A 24,083-nucleotide genomic window follows, 5' to 3' on the forward strand; every position below is an offset into this window, starting at 1 on the left:
CAGGTCTGTTATTGTCGAGTAGCACTCATGTTTAGGAATCTTCTTGCACTGTCCTATTTTGGTTTCAGGGCAAATGCAGGGACCTAAGGCAGTCTTGAATGTAAATTATATGTTCCCTTGCAAATTATTCCTGCCGTACCGTTGTACTGCAGTATTAAAGGCTTTGTCATGAGTAGTGACTGTTTAAAAAAAGCCCTGCATCACCTCCCACTAGCATCGCTGTTTTATTGCGTGCCATCCTTTACTGCCTCCAACCTTTTGTTACCACACATATGCTTGATCAGGCCCAGTGTAGGACAGGTTGACCTCAATGCTTATGCACTCATGTGCAGTGATGCTTGCACTTTCCATTTTAGGTTTCTTTTTTCTGATGAACCATTCAGTATTTTGCTCAGTCATTTAAACAAACATGACATTGGCAAATTTGTGTTTAGAAAAAGTTTATTTCAACAAGAGATAATACGAACACCGAGTCACAGCCATGGCACAATTCCACGAAGATGATAACATATACAAAAAACAAAGCATTGTACACATGGCATGTTTTCAAAGTAGTGTCCGAGTCCTCACTTACTAACATATAACATAGACCTACAGAAACGCACAGTTACGCAAACTAATTGTCGCATGTATAAAATGGTGTTCAATATATACAGTGTACACAATGGTTATGTACAATGATGATGTGACAGACACTTTACATAATTTTGCAGTGATGCTATGAGATGTGTATATACAGAAATGATCATGTATACGAGAGCACGCACACGCACACACCGAAATTATGGGCACCTACATTCTATGCACATTCGATTAATACTTTTAATGGCCTGGCTACAAGAACCAGGCTGGTCTAAAATTAAGCCATACGCGTCTGTCAGCCACCGACAAGAAATGGCATTACCACTGTCGATGGAACTCTTCTTCCCCAAGGAAGAACAACTTCTCTGACAGAAACTACAATAGCTCAGAATAGAGCTTCTTGAGAAGTGGAAACGGAGCGCGGCGACGATGTCTCATGGCAACTGCCTCGCATCAGTTACGCCATAGACAAAAGGCCTCCGCCGCAATTAAAAGTTGCGCAAAGCGGCCGCATGAGCAGTGACCAGATGTAATAAAGCGGTGAACTCCAAGGCCATGGAAAGCAGTATGCACCGCCCTCCAAAATACTCTGGCAACGACGGATTGCAGCTGCACATGCTTATTAGATTCTTGAAGGGGGCAATTGGGACACAGCGAAGATGGGCCTATGCCCCATCACTCTATCCTGTCAAGCGTTGGAAGCGCTTGCCACCTTTGATGCCACATGAAGTCGCATAGGTGGCCAGACAGAAATGACGCCGTTATCGCATCCCACGACTTATTATTGGAACGTGCACGGCACACTGGCGAAACTAGAGGAAGCAGTAACGCTGACATAGTACCTACAACACAGTTTTCGAGAAAGTCTACGTCAGGACATACGTGTTGTATGTGGCGATAAAATGCCACGGCCGTAGAGTAAAATGCAGGTGCGTTTACTATTTGTGGTCTGCGATTTAAATGCACGCCCGGTAGCATGTAACACATTTTTGTGCCAAAGAATAGCAGGCGAGTTCAAACGCGCAGGGCATTGATCATGCTTTAACAGGCGGAGCAGAAATTGCAGAGCAAGCAGTAGACAGACATGGATGAGAACATGAACTCACCGCGAAAGCGTGGTTGCCGAAGCGCCGTGTGACAAACAAGTTCTGTGCTGCCCAACCAGAAAAACGAACCAAAAAGGGACTGCAAGTACCTAGTAACCCGTAATGGTGGCTGTACAATCTGACAAACATACCGCACTTGGCCCCAAAATACAGACTGTACTAAGTGCTTTCTTCATAATAGGGGTAAATCATATCCTTGAACATCCTGAATATTTCGCCTTACATCTTCAAGAATTGAGAGCCATACAGAGTCTGATAAGCCATCATAAGTGTTATGAACGCCTAAAATACGAAGAGAATTGGCGAATTTCAGCTCTGTAACGTTGAGGGCCCCCTGTCGCAGAAAATCTGGTGTCGGCGGCGTGGTTTGTCAGAAAAAATTATCCCGAATCACAACCACGCAGGCCCTCCACATTGTGCATAGGCATTTCTGAACTAATTAAATTTCTCAAAGTAAAATGCATCAGAAAATTCGTAAAGTCCAACTTACACAGAACCTACAGACACGGTAGTGTCGGATTGTAGTTTGAATATACAAGAAAACATAATTTTGTTACGCAGAAATTCAAACACAAACCCCTTCTTCCTTACAGAGGTATGAGCCATTGACCAGAGTCGCTACTGGTAGCCTCTGCCTTGTGGGGGGGGGCAATCTCTCTACCCTGCACTGCCACCGGGATTGGCCCATCATTGTTTTCTATCGGGCTCTGTGTCGCACAATATCTGGTGTTGGTGTTGACGACAATGGGGCCTGATAACGCCAACACGTTCCACTCTTAAAGGCGAAGCTTAAGCGTCCTCAAAGTTTTTGTACAAATGATTGAACATGCATGCATACCGACACCATGAAAGTCACTGCTGATATGCAGGAAAGGAGAACTAAAAATGATTGAGAAGTCCTTTCTATGTTTCTCGACACCATGGTCATTAAAATATTTGAAAAGTAGCACTTGTTGATGCATGTCACATGCTCTAAAAGTGAAAAATGCTGTTTATCTTTTGTAATTGCTGTAAAATCCCAAGGGATGCCCCTCTCCCAAAAGATAATCCACCCCTGACTAAGTTCCCGGCTTAAAGGAAGTGAAAGTTACCCACCACACTGAAAGTTAGCCCATCTCATATTTCCACTCAATTTTAGGTCGGCTATCTCATGGAATTTTATAGTATGTGCAGTGTTGGTGTTGGAATGTTATATTTCAAAGGTACTTTTCCTCATTTACTTGTAATTACTCAAGTGGCAAGCATTGTTCTCCCATCTTTAGGTCTGGCTGAACTACCAGGGCTTCTCCCTGACTTGCAATTCTGGGAAAAAGGCCGATGTGGCCACTGGCCATGCTGAGCTAACGAGGTACTGTATCTGAAGGAGTGTTTTTTCTGTTATTGCCCCTTTATGTTTCAGACCTTTACAAAACAGCATTAATAGTTGTGTGAGAAAATAGGAGAAAAATCATATTTCTTATGTAGTACAATTGTTGGCAATACTTGCTGCTGTGGCTCTGTGGCTTTGGCTTTTTACTGCAGTGCAGGAGGTCGCAGGTATGGTTCCCTGGCACAACAGCCACATTCTGATGTGGGAAGAATGCAAATATGCTTATGTACTTAGATTTAAATGTACATTAAAAGAAACCAAGGGGTAAAAGTAAAATCAGAGTATTGCAGTACGGTGTCCCTCATAGCCTGAGTATTGCTCTGGGGTAGTTAAAACCCTAATTTGATTTTTTGAAATGCCTGCATATTTGCAGAGCTAGGTTTTTTTTTTCTCATCTGTTAATGATGTAAGCTCTTGCTAGCTAATGTAATGTGCAAACAACACCAAGTACTTGTTTGGCTTGTTTGCTTTGATGACTGCCAGGTGAAGGACCTATTACTGTCCTACATAGCACAAGTGCCCATACAGTCCTTTATCATTTAAAACAAATTTAAAGGGAAAAGTGTGTGTTACATAATGCCATAAAGTCTTCACAGCTCATTTGTGATTTACGGTATCATTGTGTATCAATACATCTGCTGTCACATTTATGACTAGAGCTATGCGTTCTTAAAGAAGTAAGTCCACCTACATTTGATCGGCATGCTGACTGGCCACTTTTATTCCTTCGGTCAGCCAGAGAATAATCCACCATGACCTTCTTTTTTAATACTCAATGAATACAATTGGGTGAGTTGGTGCATTTTTCAAGGCTGCGACGAATGCGCAAGAAAAGGCCACAAACTAGACGAAACGGGACATAACGCTCTGTGCTATCTATTCACAGCCATTAGCTCATGCTTAATTTTATCTTTATGGATATGGTTGTGTGCAGCCATGTTGCACAAAAATTTTGCACAGTGGCATGATCTTGGGAGAGTAACATGTTTCCTTCTGCATTGCGAGCCTGTGGTTTGAGCTGCCATGGTACGCGTGTCCACTTGTCCCTGTAACTTGGCTGCTGAGTTGGAACATGAAGCTATGCCAAGCACAAACTTTACAGTTGTTTTGTGCTGCAGTTCATGCTAGATTACAATGTGACTATGCTCCTTACTTTGTTCTTGAGCTTCCTTCCTACTCTTTGCTCTTCTGCTTATGTGCAGGAATATTCTCTCAAGCCTGGATCTAGCCGTTCGGAGAACTCACAATGGAGTTAAGTGCCTTCCATCAATAGTGAGTCACTGCTCTGAACAGCTAGATGCCATGAAAAAGCTCTTGGCACACGAATTGAAAGCCCAAGAGGTAAGAATCCAAAGAGTGGAGACTTCTCTTATAATCGCTTTACGCGATGCATTCGTAACCTTTATTTGTTTGGTTACTGTTTGCATCTTGTATGCATCAAATATGTACTCTGGAGCACACTTATAGTGACCCAGTTATAACGAATGCTTGGTTATTGCGAATGAAGATAGCATAACGGTCTGAATTTTCATGCGGGCTATTGCAGCACGTCTTACTTAAAGGGAACTTATTGTGGCTCCAAGCTCCTTTAGAGCAAACGCGGCAATACGGCTGTGGAAATGATGAAGTGGCTTTGACAAAAGTTTGACAAAAGTGCCTTGTGTCAAAAACTTTTTCCAAGCTGGGTTCTCGTGAACTATGCAGCATGGAAGCTCTGACAATGGGCCTGTGTATTATGGCAGTGCACAATTCATGTGTACTGGAGCGCTGCTGACATTGCTTCGAATGGCTTCGTTGATGCGGATGACAAAGCCGATGTCGTGCACTTGTACACAGAGGTGTAGCTAGGTCATCTGGCACCCTGGGCTCATAGTTCTTCTGTCCCTCCCCTCCCCCCCCACTCCCCTCCAGGTGCAGTCAGGAAGGTGAGGATTGCGAAAATTTTCAAGGAGTTGGGGGGGGAATGATGTTTCAGCACCAGCACAGCCACCTTAGATCCTTGCCCCCCCCCCCTCCTCCCCCCCCTTGCTTTTGTTCCTAGAGATCGCTAATGTAGTAGGTATACAGGCTGTTTTATTTTTTTGCACCAAATAACATAGGGTGCTGCACTGATAACTTGTGATAAGCACGTTTGCACATTTGCTGTCAGACTGTAACGCTTGGCAGCCAGTACAGACAAAGTTTTAATTAGCGATTTTAGAGGCAATATTGCATTTGCCAAATTGAAGCCTGACAGTCATGTTGCCCAACAACAACTTCACAAAAATCGTTGTAGATGCTATGGCGTGCAGTATTTTGGCTGTGGCCAGCCCTGAACCCAAACAAAAATTAACTAGCATGTCAGCGACGCTGATCTTCCCACCCTATCAGAAAACACCACCTGCGGGGGTGCCAATGCTATGGCAGTTACGAGTTCTCTTCCTTCTGATCCATAAAGCCTTTATTTGTTGCTATTGGAAAACATCATCCGAGCTGCGATACCACCACAAGTTTCCAAACAGAATAGAGCACGCTCCCCGTCGATTTCTGGCGTCACCAGGCAAAAAACGAGAAGGCCGCAATGAAGCCCGTGCCAGTAAAAGCTTGTGTTACTGTTAGTCTGCACTCGCAATGGATAGGGTAGAGATAGCGACGTCACTGGTCCACTATTTCATATTTCTTTCGGTACCGCCATACTGGGCCGCCCGCAGTGCCAAAGTACTGCAGGCTCTAGCACCCGAGACGATTTTGTTTAGAGAAGTTTTTGTTGAGCTACCTAATAATATGACTTTCCTAATATATAATAATATATTCCCAAATTGCAATATTTCCTCTATAATTGCTAATTAAGCTGTTATTTAAGATATCCTTATTAATTACCTGTCATATTTTGCACGATACCGAGTTTCAGTAGTGACAGACACATAACCTGATAGAATATCAGTAAATATACTCCTAAAATTCACCTTTTTGTTAAATTTCGTGTAGCTGAAACAGGACACTGTATTTGTGACATGAAGTCATGCAACAACAACAGGAGGAAGAGGAGGAGGAAAAGGAAAAAGGAAAGGTTGGAAGGTCAACCAGACGCATGTCCGGTGTGCTACCCTACACAGGGGAAGGGGTTTAAGGGAAGAAAAAAGAAGAGAGGGAGGGAGGGAGGAAGGTACCGTACTATCAGTGTGAAAATGTGCGGTTGTTCATTACTCCAGGCCTACAATTGGTTACTGAGGCCAGTCGATTTCATGAAACGTAGCAGTGCCAGTGTTGCTTTGTAAGCCTGCAACGTGTGGGGCCATGGTCCGAGAATCTTAGTCTCTGAAAATGGTCTGCTATCTAATTGGTTTAACATGCTCCGAAGAATGTCGAGTTTGATCTCATAGAGATTACAAAAACACAACACTTGCTCGATTGTCTCTTCACATTTGTACGAATCACAAAATGATTCATCGGACATTTCAATAAGGAATGAGTAGGCCTTTGTAAAAGGCACTCCTAACCAGAGAAGGCACAGTAAAGTTGCATCATGGCGGGAGAAGTTCGATGGACTCTGCAGTTTCAATGTAGGATCCAGTCAGTGAAGATGGCAGTTGGAGAAAATTGGGGTGTTCCATAAAGTTTGTCTTGGTTTGAGCAAGTAAACAAAAAGCCCTCGCAGCGTCTGTCCTTGATAAGGGTATAGGAAGTGTCAGGGTTTCTTTATGGACTGATTGGGTGGCATCATCAGCAAGGTCATTTCCAACGATGCCACAGTGCCCCGGAAGCCATTGCAAGATGATGTTATGTCCGTTTATGAGGGCTTGATGGAAAACCTCTCTGGTCTCAAACACCAGTTGACAAAGAAAGACGTATACTGACCAAGTAAAACTTGTTTAAAAGACAAGAGGTTTCAGCTTCCCTACGGAAGCCTTGTTCACAATGGGGCGAAAAAGGTTGAAGTGCCTACTTAAATAGGTTTTAGCATGTGGCGCAAGCACCGCACCTAAGACGGGGGGAGGGTTTCTTTGTTTCGATTGAACGTGTGTTCTGTAGAATGTATCTTGAGAGACCCCAGGTACAGACATGACTTCCAGTTTTTTTCCTGGCTGATTAGACTAGATTTCATCCAGTTAATATTGCGCGTAGTCGACGCTGTACGCTCTGCCAAAGCATTTGAAGCCACTCTTCTCTTTCCATATCGTTGTGATGTTGGCACAGCCGCTTTTTAATGTTGCCCATCTCCCCTACGTAGACGCAATTGCAATCCGCATAGGGGATCTTGTAAACAACGCCAGGAAAGGCTTCGTAGCTTGTTCTTCCCACAAATGAGTGCGTGCCTCAGTTTGCGCCACCTCAGCGTCATATTTACACCGCACGCGTAATAAAGTCTCGCGTATCATGGGCACGTAAGGAATGGAAGCGCGTTTCTTCGGACAGGCACTGCCAGCTTGGAAAGGCTTGAATAAATGGTGCTCCACAGCATTCATGAATTCAGGGGGATAACCCTTCGTCAAAAGATCTTTCTGCATTGTCTGCACGTTGGAATTTAAGTCTTCAGGTTTCATGCAAATGCGGCTCGCACGGCCCAACAGGGAGGCAACCTCTTGTGAGCGTCAGGGTGTGCAGACAAGAAATTCAGGTACTGGCCAGTGTGTATACTCTTTATGAAAACGTTGAAAGAAAGTGCATCGTTGCTTCTTTTGAACCGTGAACTGAATGGAATCTGCTTGATTGTTCAGATGCGTGGTGGAAGCTTCCGAAGCACAGTGCTTGATTACGCAAAAACAATCGTCAACGTAGCATAGAAAAATTCTTGGTGATGGGCTAAAAGAAGCGAGCACGCAACTTCCAGCCATTCCATTGTCAGGTTCGCAGCAGTCACCGAGACAGAGGCACCCATTGGTGTGCCGTGGACTTGCTTTTAGATGGCCTTATTGAAACAGAAGTAGGTGTTGCCCAGGCAAAACCTGAGGAGTCCCTTCAAGTTGGGGATATCAAACGGCGACCGTTCTGGTAGAACCGGATCACTGTCAATAGCAGCAGAACACGCTTCCACGGCTATGTCAATGGAAATGGAAGTAAACAGAGACACAGCATCCAATGAAACCATCACCTCATCGTCGTCGAGGATGAGATCCGAAACTTTTTCAACGAAATTGGTGGAGTTGCGCAGATGCGTTATGCCTTTTCAGATGACAGGCCACAAAATTCTGTGTAGAAAGCCAGATAGCTTGTACAAGGGGGAACGGGTAAAGTCCACTATGGGTTGTAAAGGGACATCCTGTTTGTAAATATTCGGTAAGCCATAAAGTGCAGGGAGCGCACCATTATGGCAAAGAAGTGAGTAGTAGAGGGACTTGTGCTAAGGAGCAACAAAGTGGAACACCTCCGCTAGGAGTTTCTGTAGTTCTTTCTGTACCTTGTGGTCTCAGTCTATAGCGGTGCTCCGCCGGGAGTCGCCTAGACCACCGCGCGGGTCCGAGGACGAAACAGAGCGCCGCAAGGAGAAGGCCCAAAGTACAAGGAAGGCGTTTATTATATGACCACCTTGCTGTTCGGTATATCTGTTAAACCCATATCGGCGCGGGGCCTGTGAGCCGAAGCTCCCGCAAGTCAAGGGTGACACTCAGTATCTCAAAAACGCTGTAACACACCGCTATACGGGAGGATGGCTCCCAAGGACCGTGCTACCAGGGCAACATTCTTTCAGCTCGGAGTGGCCTCCGAGGGCGACTCGGCGCAGTACGACCACGCACGTCAAGTGAGCCGCGTCTCTTTGGCGTAGCCTTCAGAACAGGAGCAGCAAATAGGTACGCATCCGCCTCGGGTCGAGGATCTTCGGCAAGACCGGCCAACCAAAGGGGTGACCGGGAGTATCGGAAGTCAGTACGCATCGTTACGCTGTCCGAGAGCTCCCCGCGTTGCCGCTGCTCGGCCGGCTTGAGTCGTCAGGAAAGAGGGAACGCGAGTTCCCACACAAACAGACCAATCGGGTGAGCCCCTAGACCATTCGGGGGCGGACAGCAGCAAGTGTTTTACGGTCCCGCTGCTGTTTGGCGCCCTCGGAGGAACGAGGGAGAGGGAAAGCAGTGGACCGCGCGCGCGAATTTCGAAAGCGACCTCGCCGCGCTGCGGCTCCTATGCCCAAAACGTGCTGTGCTATGGCGCTGCACGAAATTGGCTACGCAGTCCCCACACTCTCCCCTCCTAAATTGCCCTCCCACCGGCCTGACGTGGTCAGACTAGCGGGGCACGCGCCAACCTCAGGTCTGCCCAAGCAAATTTCTACAAAAACTCGTAAACAGTGCCATGCATGCAAAGAAAACACCACAGGAAACCATTTCATAAAGTTACATTTGGATAATATTTTTATGGCATATACGAAAGGCAAAACACACACACGCAAATAAACAAAAAAAAAACAGCAGCGCAGGAGCAGGGGAACGGTAATAATTTTCCACCCCAACGAAGATTATTTAGTTACACACAGAAATGCATATATTACAGTAAAAGGTAAACACAAAAGACAAAATCATAGCACAACAAAACAAAATGATAATAATAATGGTGGCCAGAACAAGGAAAATGGCACTCGCGGGAGTCCCATAAGGCTATGTCCGCGCCCACGCTCCTCTGCGCAACGCCCGGTCACGGCCACAAAAGTACCCCCAGTTCGCACATCAGTTCTTCAGCATGACGCGGTGGCGGGGGGGAAGCTCTGCAGCGCGTCACTTTGGTCTCGTCGCCCGGTGCCGTACTTTTCCCGATAGCCGCCGCCGGGGTCGCTGCACCGGCCATTGCTGCGAACCCGAGTTCTCCCGTATGCGTTGCCGGCACAGGGCCGCCAAATCCGAGTCCGCAATCTGAGGGCCGCTTGGTGCCGGATTGCGGTCGCCAGCACCAGCCTCGAAAAGGGCCCTTTCTTGAGCCCGGTGCAGAGATCCTCTGAAATGGCTCTGAAAGTAGACTGGCGTGGCACATAGCCGGCAACAGCAGGGGGAACTGCGCCACCGCCGAGCCGCTCCTTTCGGTCACCGTGTGCCCACAGAATGGATGAGGCGCCAGGCTCACCTCCCGTTGCGAGCCAAGCCTATTGTTTGCCCTTGGCCCTGAATGCGGCAGAGCGGAGTCGCCGCGGCCCCGCTCCAATACGGGTGTAACAGATATCCTGAACGCCAAGGTGGTCGTATAATAAACGCCTTCCTTGTACTCTGGGCCTTCTCCTTGCGGCGCTCTGTTTCGCTCCCAGAGGAGACCGAACGAGCATCCGCTTCGGGCACACGCTACACACGCGGCTGAGCTGATCGTCCCCCTGAGGGGCTCGGATCCTCGGACCCACGCGGTGGTCTAGGTGACTCATGGCGAAGCATCGCTATAGACTGTGGGAATGCGCAACTCTCACGCATGCCCTGATATGTTGTTTTCCCGCACGGCTTGCCTGGCCTGGCGCCCGCGGCGGTCGGAGTGGTACAAGCGCGGTGCGAGAGATGGTGCGAGTGTCGCGCCGCTGCGGGGTTACTTGGGTGCAGGCAAGACAAGGCGCTCTCTCTTGGGGACGGGACAGCAAGCGGTACGGACGTGCCGTGCCGCGCGTGCGCCGACCGATGCTTCTGCGAGACCGTCTCGCGTGGCCGCCTTGGAATGCGCCACCGTTCGCGTGACAGTACGCGCGAACGACCAGGCGTTGGGATCCAGCATTGGGCGAACATATTCGCTCGCTATCCGGTCGCGGTGAGTCGGACTTTCTAGATTTGTGGCGCGCCCATCGGCATGTGGTGTGGATAGCAACTCGGCTAGCAGGCATTGATTTATGAAAGGTGCAACAAATGCCCTTGTGACTGGTTGCACTACTGTGTTGTAGTTCCTTTGTCCCAAGAGCACGGAGGAGAACCCCACAAGACGGAGACCACGAAGTGGGGCCCAACGTCGGGCCCGTGAGCCAAAGCTCCCGCAAGTCAAGGGTGACACTCAGTATCTCAAAAATGCGGTAACACACCGCTATACGGGAGGATGGCTCCCAACGACCGTGCTACCAGGGCAACATTCTTTCAGCTCGGAGTGGCCTCCGAGGGCAACTCGGCGCAGTACGACCACGCACGTCAAGTGAGCCACGTCTCTTTGGTGTTGCCTTCAGAACAGGAGCAGTGAATAGGTACACAACCGCCTTGGGTCGAGGACCTTCAGCAAGACCGGCCAACCGGGTGACTGGGAGAATTGGAAGTCAGTACGCGCCGTTTCGCTGTCCAAGAGCTTCTCCCCGCATTGCCGCTCCTCGGCCGGCTTGAGCCGTCAGGAGAGAGGGAATGCGGGTTACCACCCAAACAGACCAATCGGGTGAGCCCCTGGACCGTTCGGAGGCGGACAGCAGCAAGTGTTTTATGGTCCTGCTGCTGTTTGCCGCCCTCGGAGGAACGAGAGAGAAGGAAAGCGGTGGCCCGCGTGCGCGAAGTTCGAAAGCGATCTCGCCGCGCTGCGGCTCCTATGCCCAAAACGTGCTGTGCTATTGCGCTGCACGAAATGGACTACGCAGTCCCCGCAAGCTTCAAGGTAGGGTCCCGGGTGAGCCGGACGTAAGTGTCCTGGTCGTCAAGCAGATCCAGCATTTTTCTTTTGTACATGGCCGTGTCCAGGAGAAGTGTGGCATTCCCTTTGTCAGCAGCCTTTTCAACCTTTTTCGCCCCATTGTGAACAAGGCTTCTGTATGGAAGCTGAAACATCTTGTCTTTTAAATAAGTTTTACTTGGTCGGTGTACGTCTTTATTTGTCATGTTTCATTCCAACCAGATGGGCTTCCGTCGAACTCTCGATTACATCAAACACCAGTTGTTCATGGGTCTTGCGTCGTAAGGCTGACTGAGAACTTTGAAGGACCGCCTTGGAGTCGCAAAAGAATGTCCCACTTTGGGGTTTGACTTGTGCGATGTAATTAACAGCGGCATGTAGAGCGGCAAGTTCTGTTGCCGTAGAGTTCATTATATGGGACACTTCGAACTTAATTGTGACTTGGAAGGCCAGGACCATAACATCGCCTGTGGAACTGGTGGCTGAGACAGATCCATCGAGGTAAATGTGCGTTCTTTGCTAATATGCCTCGTTCCGTAATGACAGTGTGAATTGATGTAGAGCCACTGTTGAATGACGAGTCTTCTTCGTAAATTCTGGAATTGTGAGGCGTACTTGTGGCTGTCGCAGGCACCATAGGGGTAACAGTGGTCTTGCTGCTTGTTGAAAGCCTGAAGGAAGGTAGCCTTGATGTGTTGCAACAAGTTTGGAAAATGTGGCTTGACGTTTTTGTGCTGGCAAAGCAGCTATATAGGGACTAGGTATGCTACACAGATGTCGAAGATGTGCTCTAAGGTTCTCAATCGTTATACGTGTTGGAACCAAATTGAGGCACATTGTGGTAGTCCAAGACATGACCGTAGAGCCTGGCCTTGCTAACTTTTGAGGGTATGAATGTTTGTTTTACATGTGTTCACCAAAACTGGCAAACTGTACCATAAAAAGCCCAGAAACAGTGCCCTGTACAGCTGCAGCGTGGACCGTACCGACGTGCCTCAGGTTTTTCCGCACAGGAACCTCATTATATCTACAATCGAGATTAGTCTCCGCTTCAAGTAGATGCAGTCAGGGTTCCATGAAAGGTCCCTGTCAATAATCACACCTAAGGAGCACTGAGACTTCTGGTATTTGATAGCCTCCTGGCCATTGAGAAAAACAGGGTACAGTGCCATGGGTTTACTCATAAGCGCAATTAGGGCGCATTTTTCGATGGATACACTAAGGCCTTGTTTGCGGAGATACGAACATGTTCGGGTGGCTGCCCAGCGAATTCTTGCGCTCACTTGAAGACAAGTCACTGCAGAAGACCAAAGACAAATATCATCGGCATACATTGATAGGGGAGTTGGTTTGGCTAATATTTCAGCAAGGCCAACCATAGTTAGGTTAAAGAGAATATGGCTCAATACCTTGCCCTGTGGGATGCCACCATGACAACAACAACAAAATGACAAAGAGACCGTTAGCTATTACTAGGAGACAGTGTTTTTATTCAACACAGGAAACCGATACAAAACTAATAGAAACGATGCAAAACTGATAAATGGAACACTGTATACATGCGACATGTGAACCATGGTGGCACATGAGTGCATCGAACGAAAGCACCGCATGTGAAATATTTCACTAAGGCAAGTAGTTCAGCGACCACATAGCGAATTAAATTTTCTTGCCCGCACATTCGTGCAGTTATTATGTAGGATGTTGCTAAAGCTGCAGCCGACCATTCTGCGGCATTAAACATCTGGTACATCGAGTACATGAGCTCGGGCTGCCGGCCACCGGAGCATTCTTCACCATTTACGCCCAATCAAGCCGGTGGAAAAAGGGGGGTCTTCAGACATATACGGCAATGTACATGCTGCGTGGCAATTTTTTTGTGTGTGTTTAAAGAAAACTAGCGAAATATTCTTACGGTGCATTTGGACAGGCCCATACGCGCCAGAGGGAACTGAAGAGGAAGTGGTAGACTGTCTACTGGAGCTGTGGCCTTTGTACGACCCTGCCCATTTACCACTAACTTTTTCCTATGTAAATAGTTGTATATACGTTTGTATGTCAGGCTTTCTCTTTGTAACATTTGGTTCAGGGTAACGACTCAGAATGGAGCTTCACAGTAGCTGCCACTTCGGTTCTTCACCGATGTCGCAGGAGACGGTGCCTGGTTTGGCAATGCCTGCGTCGACTGTGTCGACTCTCGTCCTCGCGCATCCGTGTGATCCGGGAACCTTCTGTGGCACCGATGGTGCCGACATCGACGACTTGCTGGAGATGTATGAGTGGGGGAGCAGCCACAACAAATGGGATCCCACATTGACGCTGGTGAACATAATTTTTTACTTGGCGGGAACAGCGCAAGTGTGGTTTCAAAACCACAAAGCAGAACTTTGTGACTGAGAGACCTGCAAGAAGGAGTGCGAGATCTCTTCGGAAAACTTTTGAGTCAGAAGGTCATTGCCAAGAAAGAGTTGGTGTCACGAGTTCAAATGTCCAGCAAGGGTTATGCTGCTTATATACAAGACGTGCTGGCACTTTGCCGCAAGGGCGATGCTGAAATGTCCGGGTCTGACAAAGTCGGGCATGTCTAAAAGGTATCGCCGATGATGCCTTCAATCTACTGATTTGTAAGAACTGTACTTCAGTTAATGACGTTATCACGGAGTGCAAGCGTTTCAAGCAGATGAAAAGCCGTCGTATCTAACAGTCATTATCACGGGTTCCCAATACGGCTGCAACATTGTCTAGTGAAGAACGACAGGACTCACCTGCCCGGTAGCAGCAGCTAACGAAGACTGTGCGTCATGAGCTGGAAGCCATGTATCCCACAGCTCTGTGCCCACCTGTCAACGATACATGTGCTGCTATGGTTTCCCTTCTTCAGGCTATTGTGCTTCAAGAACTCGCCAATGTGGGCTTTCAGTCAGTTTGCGCCATGGCCAGTTCCCAGCCAACTGAATGCTGTTTGCTCGTGCTTACCCAAAATCAATGGGTCCCTCAAGGTTCTCGCAACATGGCAGAGTGGCAAACCCCGGATCACCGGCCTATTTGCTTCTTTTGTCACCACGTTGGTCATGTCGCCTGATACTATTGCAACTGCTGATTCTTGATGCCGTTCTCAAGCAACCCTCGTCCACACGGCAGTTTTCGCCATTTCCAGCCACAAGCTGAGCTGAACCTGCATGCCAAGGACGGTACAACCACATAGCACCATTGTTCACAGTCGCCAAGCAGCCACCAGTCCCATTCACCGCAAAGTTGTCGCCCGTCGTCCTGGTCACCCCAGTCCTGTCGCCCATCGCCGTCTTTCCGACCTGGGTGCATACCTCCGGAAAACTAATGGATACAGCTTCTGGAGGTGGCGCTGCATTGTCGACATCTCCGCCAAAGCCTCTTACTCTGCCGACTAGATGCCATATAGTCGATATAGAAGTTGACGGTGTATTTGTCCCAGCGCTTTTTTTTAAACGCGGAACATACCTTTGCAACTCTGAACTCGAATTCGCTACTTGCTTTAAAGAATAGATGATGTTGACAGTAGGCCATGAAAAACAAACTTTATTTCTAGCGCCAATGACCGTGTCAACGGTTAGGCGCACCGAAATAGTCCGAAATCTGCACATGCTTTTGCGGCAGCTTCAGCTTCACAACCGCGGTGTGTGCGCGAACACTGGCGGCAATCCTTTAGCATGCATAAAATCAATTAAGGAGTCGATCGACGACAGTGCACTTTGCGTGGACATCGTGGTCGGGGTCAAGGAGCCACTGTCGATCTCGTCACTGTCGCTGCTGCCGTCGCCACCGTCGCACAACTTTGCCGTCTGTCGAGACAGCACATCTTCAGCGATCGCCTCGTCGGTGACCTCATCGCAGAACAAGGCAGCCCTGTCTGCAGTCAAAAACTCCTCCTTCGACACACCACCTGTGTCACCAGTAGGAACGAGCTCCCAGAGCTCGGTTATGTCAGCGACTTCCACCGGGTCGGTTTCAGCGGGTTGGGGAAGTTCGTCCTTACGCACAAAGCCCGCCTTCTTGAAGCAATTGGTGATGAACCACTGGTAAAGCGCCTCTTCAACATGTACAAAGGGTCTCTAACCCTTTTCCGCTGATCGGCATGGCTGCTGATAGCTCCTGCCTTCACAATCGCGGTGCTCCCGGTTTTCAAGATGGTTGATATCGTTAACTGGACGAGATCATACTTCTTCACGAGGGCGCTCACCTTGAAGCCACATCCAGAGTCCTGCAAAATATCCATCTTCGTGTCAAGCGACACAGCTTTGCGCTTTGTCGGCGCCATCTTCGAACTGGGTTGAACCGTTGGTTGCACGCTGCTTCGGTGGCGTCAGCCTGCTATCACGAGAGAGACGCAAGACGCGAGACGGGTGCCACCGCGCCGCTTTGCTTGTCGCTTTTTTTTTCTTTCTTTCTCTTTCGGAGCGACTGTGGCCGACGCGCATGTAAGTCGAATTATTAAGGGACTTTACGCGCATGAAGCAGCTAGCGCCATCTTGTGGCGCGCTGCGCCTACTCAGCTATTCTCTGGTGCGCGGGCGGGGCGAGACGCGCTGCGCGAACTTACGGAGGTAAACATTGCCTTGTCTCGACATCGTTGGTTTCAGGGAACTAAGCAACGCAAATGTTACGATTATTTGGCACAAAAAACGCCGTCCAGACTGCAAAATTTTGATCGTTATATCTGATATGCGGTGAATAACCTATCGTTATAAATGTTTTTTTCCCTATAGACCTAATGCATAAAATGACTCTCATGTCGACCCATCGTTATAACCGATATATCGTTATATGTGGTATCGTTATAAGTGGACTGCACTGTATATGCCTTTGATGTGCTTCCCATGTGTTCCTGACGGTGACTACGTGCTGACTCCTAATGTCAATGTTCTCCTGCTATGCACATTTGCTGTTTCTCATACCATTGTGACTATCGCCAATAAAGCATATAAAGCCAATAAAGTTTTAGCACTGTTAACGATATGATGTGTACTACACTTTTCCAAAATTGTCCCTCTGTAAGACAGCCTTTCTCGCTTTGTGTGAAGGAGCTTAGTCATGAAATGCATGTACCACTCCTCGAGCTTCACCTAATGCATCCAACCAAGTTGTTACCACCTTGGAAGTGGCAGGTCGTAGAATGTGACATATCCTTTTTAGAAGTAACAAAACATGCACCAGAGATTGAAGTCCGAGCGCATTTCCTAGAACTCCAGTTCTAGCACTCCTGCGCAGAGTTCCACACAGACGCTTCGAAGTCAAATGCCGGGGTATCCTATGCTGCCGTCGACCCATCCTTCTCAGGATCCGATGTACTGCATCCGGAAACAAGTATCTTTATGGCCGAGGCCCACGCATTACTATGTGCTGTGAAGCATATAAAAAAATTAAAACTTCAAAAATCAGTGATATATGCAGACTCCTTAAGCGTCGTGAAGGCCTTGATGTCATTCTATACACACAAAAATCCAGTACTTAGTGAACTCTATTCTGTCTTGTGTAAAGCGTACGTATCTAACCAGCATATCATTATATGCTGGGTGCCTGGCCATAGGAGCATTGAAGGTAACGTTTTGGTGGACGAGATGACCACGTCAATCGCATCGCAACCTGTTAAACCTACCGCTGAGGTGCCTGTCACAGATCTGAGGCCTTTCTTGTGAAGGAGGCTGCGAGACCACTGGCAACACATGTGGGATGCGGAAACGGATAATAAGCTCCACCTGATAAAGCCACAGTTAGGATTCTGGCCCTCTACTACAACATCGCGCCGAACAGATGTCCTATTCTGAGACGGAATAGGACACACATTTGGCACCCATAATTTTCTACTCGCCGGAAGTGAGCCTCCAACCTGTGGTAGATGTGGGGAGAGGCTGACCGTACTCCACGTCCTCCAGGAGGGTCAGGAAGCCGAATCTGAGAGAAAGAGACATTTTTCCTTAGCATACCGGCAGCACATTCCTCTTCATTCTGCACTGCTTCTCGGTCCAGAACCGCTTTTTAATACAGACACAGTCCTAGGTTTCCTCAGAGATGTGGTCTTACATGTTATTAGTCCCGTACATTCGTAGCGCTTCCTCTCTTTAGAGGATGCCGCTGGGATAGTTGTACGTACCCTACTGTATAGCACATGCCTCAAGGCCCTTGTGTTTCAAGGGCTCTCGTGCGACAGTTGTGCTGTAGCTAATTTTTGCATCTTACATGTTCTGCATATCATATCATTCTTCCGCAATGCAGTGTAATGCTCATAGTACTCATCATTGGTCATCGCCATAATCTTATTGCACATAGATTTTACGAACTTTACAGAGACTATTTTTAGGCCCCTCTACTGCAACGTCATATCAACTTCACAGAACTCATCATTCCACTGTGAAATCAATAACAATGTCTTGGTGCTCTTTGGCCATACCTGGCTCTTGTGCCACTAAACAACACACATTCATTCATTCAATAAAGCATTTTTCTACCTGTTTTGAATTTTGATTTAAATATGCAAGTTATCCCGAAAGGCATGTCGCTCGGCAATGCTTCCTCTATTGACAATACCGCCATTTCTGTATTCAATGTTTTGTGCTCGTCTGCAGCCGCCTGCTGTCTGATCAGCTCCACAATGTCCCATCCCGGCACATTTTCGAAGATGATCGCTCATGACCTGCTTATCGAACAGGCTGCGGATCTTTGTTGCGTCCTGTTGTCTTATTCTGACGTCTTTGATTTTAAGGATCGCCCACTGGGACAGACTTTCGTTGTGACCCATAAGATTGACACTGGTGATGCTAGTCCTATCCGCAGACGACCTTATCGCGTGTCTCACGCAGAACGTCACATTATCCAAGCTGAAGTAGACAAGATGCTAACCAAAACTGTAATTGAGCCTTCTTCGAGTCCTTGGGCATTGCTGGTTGTCTTGGTCAAAAGGAAGGATGGCAGCTGCCGATTTTGTTTCGATTACCGTTCACTAAACCAGATCACAAAAAAGGATGTGTACCCTTTCCAGCAGATTGATGATGCTCTTGACTGCCTTCATAAATTGAAATACTTCTCTTCAATTGACCTCTGATCCGGTTATTGACAGATTTGAATGGATGAACTCTACCGTGAGAAGATCACTTTCGTTGCCCTGGACAGCCTTTTCCATTTTAAGTTTATGCCTTTCGGACTTCGTAATGCCCCAGCAACTTTCAAAAGAATGATGGACTCTTTCCTTCGGGGCTATAAGTGGTCCACTTGCTTGATTTATCTGGACGGTATCATCATATTTTCCCCTACATTTGACAGCCACCTCAGTCGCTTGTCTGGTATTCTTGGTCTTTAGAAAAGCTGGCCTTCAACTTAACTCTTCTAAGTGCCATTTTTGGCCGCCTTGTTAGTGCTGTCGGTGTACCTGATCCTGATAAGATTCATGCAGTCAAGAACTTTCCTGTACCTTGCTCGGAAAAAGATGTGCGCAGCTTCGTGGGCTTATGCTCCTATTTTTGTCGATTTGTTAAAAATTTTGTGGATTTCGCCCACCCACTGACTGACCTTCTCAAAAAGGACACATAGTATTTTTGGGGCTGTGAGCAAGCTGACGCCTTCTACACCCTTATCCGCTTGTTGACAACGCCTCCGATATTAGGCTACTTTGATCCATCTGCATTAACTCAAGTTCGCACAGACGTCAGTGGCCATGGTATAGGTTCTGTCTTTGCCCAACAGCAAAATGCAGTCAAGCGTGTCATTGCCTACACCAGTCACCTCTTGTCCCCTTCAGAGTGAAATTTGTCTATCACTGAGCGTGTGTGCCTCGCTCTGGTGTGAGCAGTGGCTAAATTTCACCCTTTCTTGTTTGGCTGCCCATTTTCTGTCATCACGGACCACCATGCCCTGTGCTGGCTATCGTCACTGAAAGACCCAACTGGCTGCCTTGGTCGCTGGGCACTCAGACTTCAGGAGTATTCTTTCATCGCGATGTACAAGTCCGGCCACTTACATCTGGACGCTGACTGCTTGTCTCGTCATCCTTTCGATCCTCCTGACAATGACGAACAGGATGCTGACACTTCCTTTTTGACCATTTCTGACTTTCGTGACATAGTTACTGACCAATGAAAGGACGACTCTATACGGTCGATAATTGAGCACTTGAATTCTAGCCAATCAGATCGCTCAATCAGAATGTTTGTGCTGAATCAGAATTGACGCAACATCAGATCTGATGGACCAGATTTACTGCTAGTTTTCCCTCGTCGCCTCCGTTCTACTGTTATTGCTGAGCTCCACGACGCAATTACTGCCGGACATCGTGGCACCTCCCGCACTTATGACAGAATGCGACGTCGCTTTTTCTGGCCAGACCTGTACCGCTCTGTACGATGTTACATTGTGATTTGTGACTTCCGCCAGCAGGAAAAGAGGCCATGTATACAACCTGCTTGCCACCTTCATCTTATCGATGTTCCCAAGGAGCCTTTCTTTTGTGTTGGCATGGACCTTCTTGACCCCTTCCCCACATTGATAAAAGGGAACAGATGGATAGCCATTGCAACAAACTAAGCGGCCCGCTATGCTATTACACGTGCCCTGTCCACCAGCTGTGCTACAAGTATAGCAGACTTTTTACTTCAGGACGTGATTCTTCACCATGGCACGCCAAGGCAGCTGCTGACAGATCGTGGCCGCTACTTCCTGTCCCAAGTTGTGGGAGACAATTCGTTCCTGCTCCACCGAACACAAGCTCGCAACCTCATATCACCCACAAGTGAACGGACTGACTGAACGACTAAATCACACCATTACAGAGAGGTTGTCTATGTACGTTTCAGCAGACCACCGTGATTGGGACAGCACTTTGCCCTATGTGACAATTGCATACAATTTGTCATGTCGGAATACCACCAGTTTCTCGCCCTTCTACCTCTTGTTTGGTCGCCATCCCACTCTGCCTTTTGACACCATGCTACCTTCAGTGTCTTGATACACCACGGAATATGCTCATGACGTCGTTGGTCGGGCTTGTATGGCTCACCACATTGCCTATGAGCAACTTACAGTGGCTCAGGCGTCACAAAAGACTCGCTACGACAGTTGCCACTGGAACTTTGACTTCTCTCCTCGAAATCTCGTTCTGTAAACTCCAATTCGCCACGTCGGCCTGTCCAAAAAACTGCTGACATGCTATACTGGGCCTTACTGGGTATTACGACGAATAAGTGACATAAACTATGAAATTGCCCCTGTTGAAGACATGCCATCATCATCCCACCTGTGAACTGCTGTCGTCCAAGTGCCCCACTTAAAGCCATACTATTCATCTAGTTCGCTATCATTCTAACGAGTACCGGGACGGCACTCCATCCCGTAGAAGTTACGTTGCGGTACATTTGGACCATGCGCACAAGAAGGAGATGAAGAGGAAGTGGTAGACTGTCTACTGGGCCTGTGACCTTTGTACCAGCCTGTGCATTTACCTCTAACTTCTTCCTATGTAAATAGTTGCATATAGGCTTGTCCGTCGGGCTTGCTCTTCGTAACAATGCGAAACACACTTGAACCCACCTATAACAATATTCAAGTGCCACAAAAATTCCATTGTTATAACCAATAATTGTTATAGCCGGGTTGCATGCAAAAAATCAGAGGGGGATGGCAGAGCTGTTGTGAGTGAGACAACTTTATTTGGTCCACAATAGGTACGAACAAACTGAACGTCACCTGGCTAGGCCCACTCGGGGACCATCAGGTGAAACCTGACGGCCCTCTCGCGAGCCCTCTGGACTGCCAGGGTTTGAGAGGTCTGGTCCTGGGCCCTAATGAGTTTATAATTTCCTGTTGGGTGAAAGGCGGACCAGCAGAGGCGCAGCCCCACAAGACATGCTCGAAGTCCGCATAATCGCCACACACCACACACAGAGGTGTGAGAAAACTATAATGGCGGTGAGGCCAGTGTCCCACCCCACCACATTCCTCCATCCGGCTGCTGATTGTGTCCACTCGTGTAACTGCTTCCTGGACGCTTCGATCGCGTGTAACATGCCTCGACTGTTGGCATTAAAGAATAGCACTGATAAAACAACTGCAAAGAGGGGTCACGAGTGACAAACGGTATGTGAGCTCCACCGAGGCATCGCTTTGGTGGCTCCAAAATGGGCCTTTTAAAAATGTAAGAAGGTTGCCGTGGCAGCCTGTCAGCTTGAGAAATCCAGAAGCAATGCTGAGGCGAAATCACCACAAGCATCTCGCCATGTACTCCTTACTGGCTTGCATGAGAAAACAATATGTCTGTCAGCTTTGCATGCTTTATGCGAAGCTTGCTGACATCATTCTCCAAGGTGCCCAGGTGCTCCACATAGTGCAGCAGAAGCTTCCTCATGAAAATGAAACACCGGAGGGACTGAGTCATCTGCTGGGCCTCCTGTGAAGACAACGTTGAGGCAGCTTGCCCTACCACGTCATCGCTGCTGTCGTCGCCATCATTATCCGATGCAAGCACGTTTGCGACAATCACCTGATCGGTTAAAAGCACTTAGTTTCCAAATCTATAGCCATGGGCTTTCTTTTCACCGGCAACGTCATGCTTTGCCGATGATCAATGGGTGGATCAGCCATCTTCCGATTCGGCGGCGAGTCAAACAAGGCTGAGAAACCATGTGGCCAGGAACAATATTGACGCAACCAATAATGATGAGCATGAACGATTAAGCTGTTTGCAGAACTGCGCTGAATGAGGAGCCAGCGAGCACTCTGGGAGTAGCGCAGTTGGCGCAGTCCATTGGTGTTTCAGAGGGTGACGCAGCGTAGAGCTATGGGCACAGCCCATTCGTGTTTAGAGGGGTGAAAGGACGACAGGAGAGAGGCATGTGGAGAAGGCTGGAGAACAAGTGCATGGCTGATGTCAGGGCCGTTATTCAGTGGCTCTAATTCTCTTTTTTTATTTTCTTTCCAAGGATTTTGCATTTCACTACCTTTCGGCACAGACACCCGGCAGCCAGACTTCATCGTTATAACTGATAATGTGGCATCGGGACACTGTAATAAGCAAGTTATTTCATTATGGAAAACATACAAAAGTTGACGGTTCAGCAGCTTCTCATTATTATAACTGATATAGTGTTAAAACTGGTATCGTTATAAGTGGGTTTGACTGTAAAACTGGGTAGTAAACTGGATAGCACATGAGCGCAGTCACGTGGTGACTGCGCTCATGTGCTATCATATTGCAGTGCACTCAACCGTGCTTTGATTGAAAAAGCCATGTGTGTGGACTGTGGCAAATTGAGCGGCCGTGGCTTTAGGCATTGGCTTCACAGTGTGTCAGCATATTTGATAGTGGCACATGGAAAGGAACTGTCATCGTCCCTGAAATGCGATAGGCTCGAAGCATGGTCTTGAAGGTAATTTCAAGGAGTCGCATGTTCTGAGTAAGGATAACTGGCATGAAATAGCCGCACAACAGCCACAAATGGAAAACAAGAAAAGGTGATCTCATCTTCCTTCCATGGTTGTTGTGCATATATTTCACACCAGTTCTCATGTACCAACAAGCCCAGCAGCAGGTTTTTCTGTATCATGTCACTTTCAGCTAGTGTTAACGGCAGTGTTTCCTTCAGTTTTGTTATCAGAAACGTTGTCAAGTGCATTCTTTATTTTGGGAAATCTTCAGTGCACGCACACACATGCAGTCTGCATTCCGTCCCGCCGTACCACACGTGGCTTGCTCCACCACTTACTTCACTGACTCAGTTCGTTGTCATAGGCTCCCCGCATGCCGACTGTGCACACACGCCTTCCATGCTCTCCCTTCCCACCACACACCATTGCCTACCGCCCCGTGCCTGCTACACTATACAGTTGCCTACCGTCTTGTGCCTGCGACTCTATGCTACCTGGCGTCGGCCCGGTACCCTCACAGAGCTCCCCCCTCCCCCCCTTTTATCCTGTGAAGAGGGCTTCCAAGGCACATGAAAACGGCTCAGCGGTTCTGCATTAGCAAGGCCTTTCTGTTTCCCTGTAGCCGGGTCTCTGAGTCTGTAGGTATTGCAACCATCCAATGTGCGCAGCCACTCTAAGTGGCCCTGTGTGTCGAGGGCAAACTTGGTTGTGAATCCAATGGCTGCCTTACTTAGCGGGTGCATGTCTCGGAGAACCAAGTCTCCAACCAAGCTGGAAGGTAGCTTGAGTGCGCTTTTTGTTGTAATACTTTGCCTGGCTGGCTTTTGCCAAAGTTTGGTGTTTATATGCAAAGGCCCAGGCATCTCGAAAATACACATCCAGTTCAGCAGCTAGGGCATGAGGCACAGAAGGGGGCACCTCAGTGCCAGCTGTCTGATTGTGATGGCTCCATGGGTTCTGTAGTTCCCAACCACATCACAAGAAGGCAGGTGTAAAGCCATTAACTACACTTTCAGACGTGCGCATTGCAAACGCCACTTTGGGCAGCTTTTTGTCCCAGTCCCTGTGGGAAGTGCAGTAGCCCACCAGGCATTGTTTAACCGTTGCTTTATGACGTTCCA

At 48.0% G+C, this 24,083-nt stretch overlaps 1 protein-coding gene across 2 annotated transcripts in view; it reads left to right on the forward strand.

The window, feature by feature from the left end:
* Positions 1 to 24,083, forward strand: part of LOC135904530 (pleckstrin homology domain-containing family M member 2-like) — a 93,410-nt gene that overhangs the window by 25,679 nt on the left and 43,648 nt on the right. For both annotated transcript variants that reach the window (XM_065435338.1, XM_065435339.1), the window contains exons 9-10: positions 2,951 to 3,036; positions 4,260 to 4,398. In XM_065435338.1, coding sequence (XP_065291410.1) covers positions 2,951 to 3,036; positions 4,260 to 4,398 — 225 coding nt within the window. The remainder of the gene's footprint in view (positions 1 to 2,950; positions 3,037 to 4,259; positions 4,399 to 24,083) is intronic.

This window comes from Dermacentor albipictus, chromosome 2 (assembly GCF_038994185.2).
Source record: "Dermacentor albipictus isolate Rhodes 1998 colony chromosome 2, USDA_Dalb.pri_finalv2, whole genome shotgun sequence".
Lineage (NCBI taxonomy): Eukaryota > Metazoa > Arthropoda > Arachnida > Ixodida > Ixodidae > Dermacentor > Dermacentor albipictus.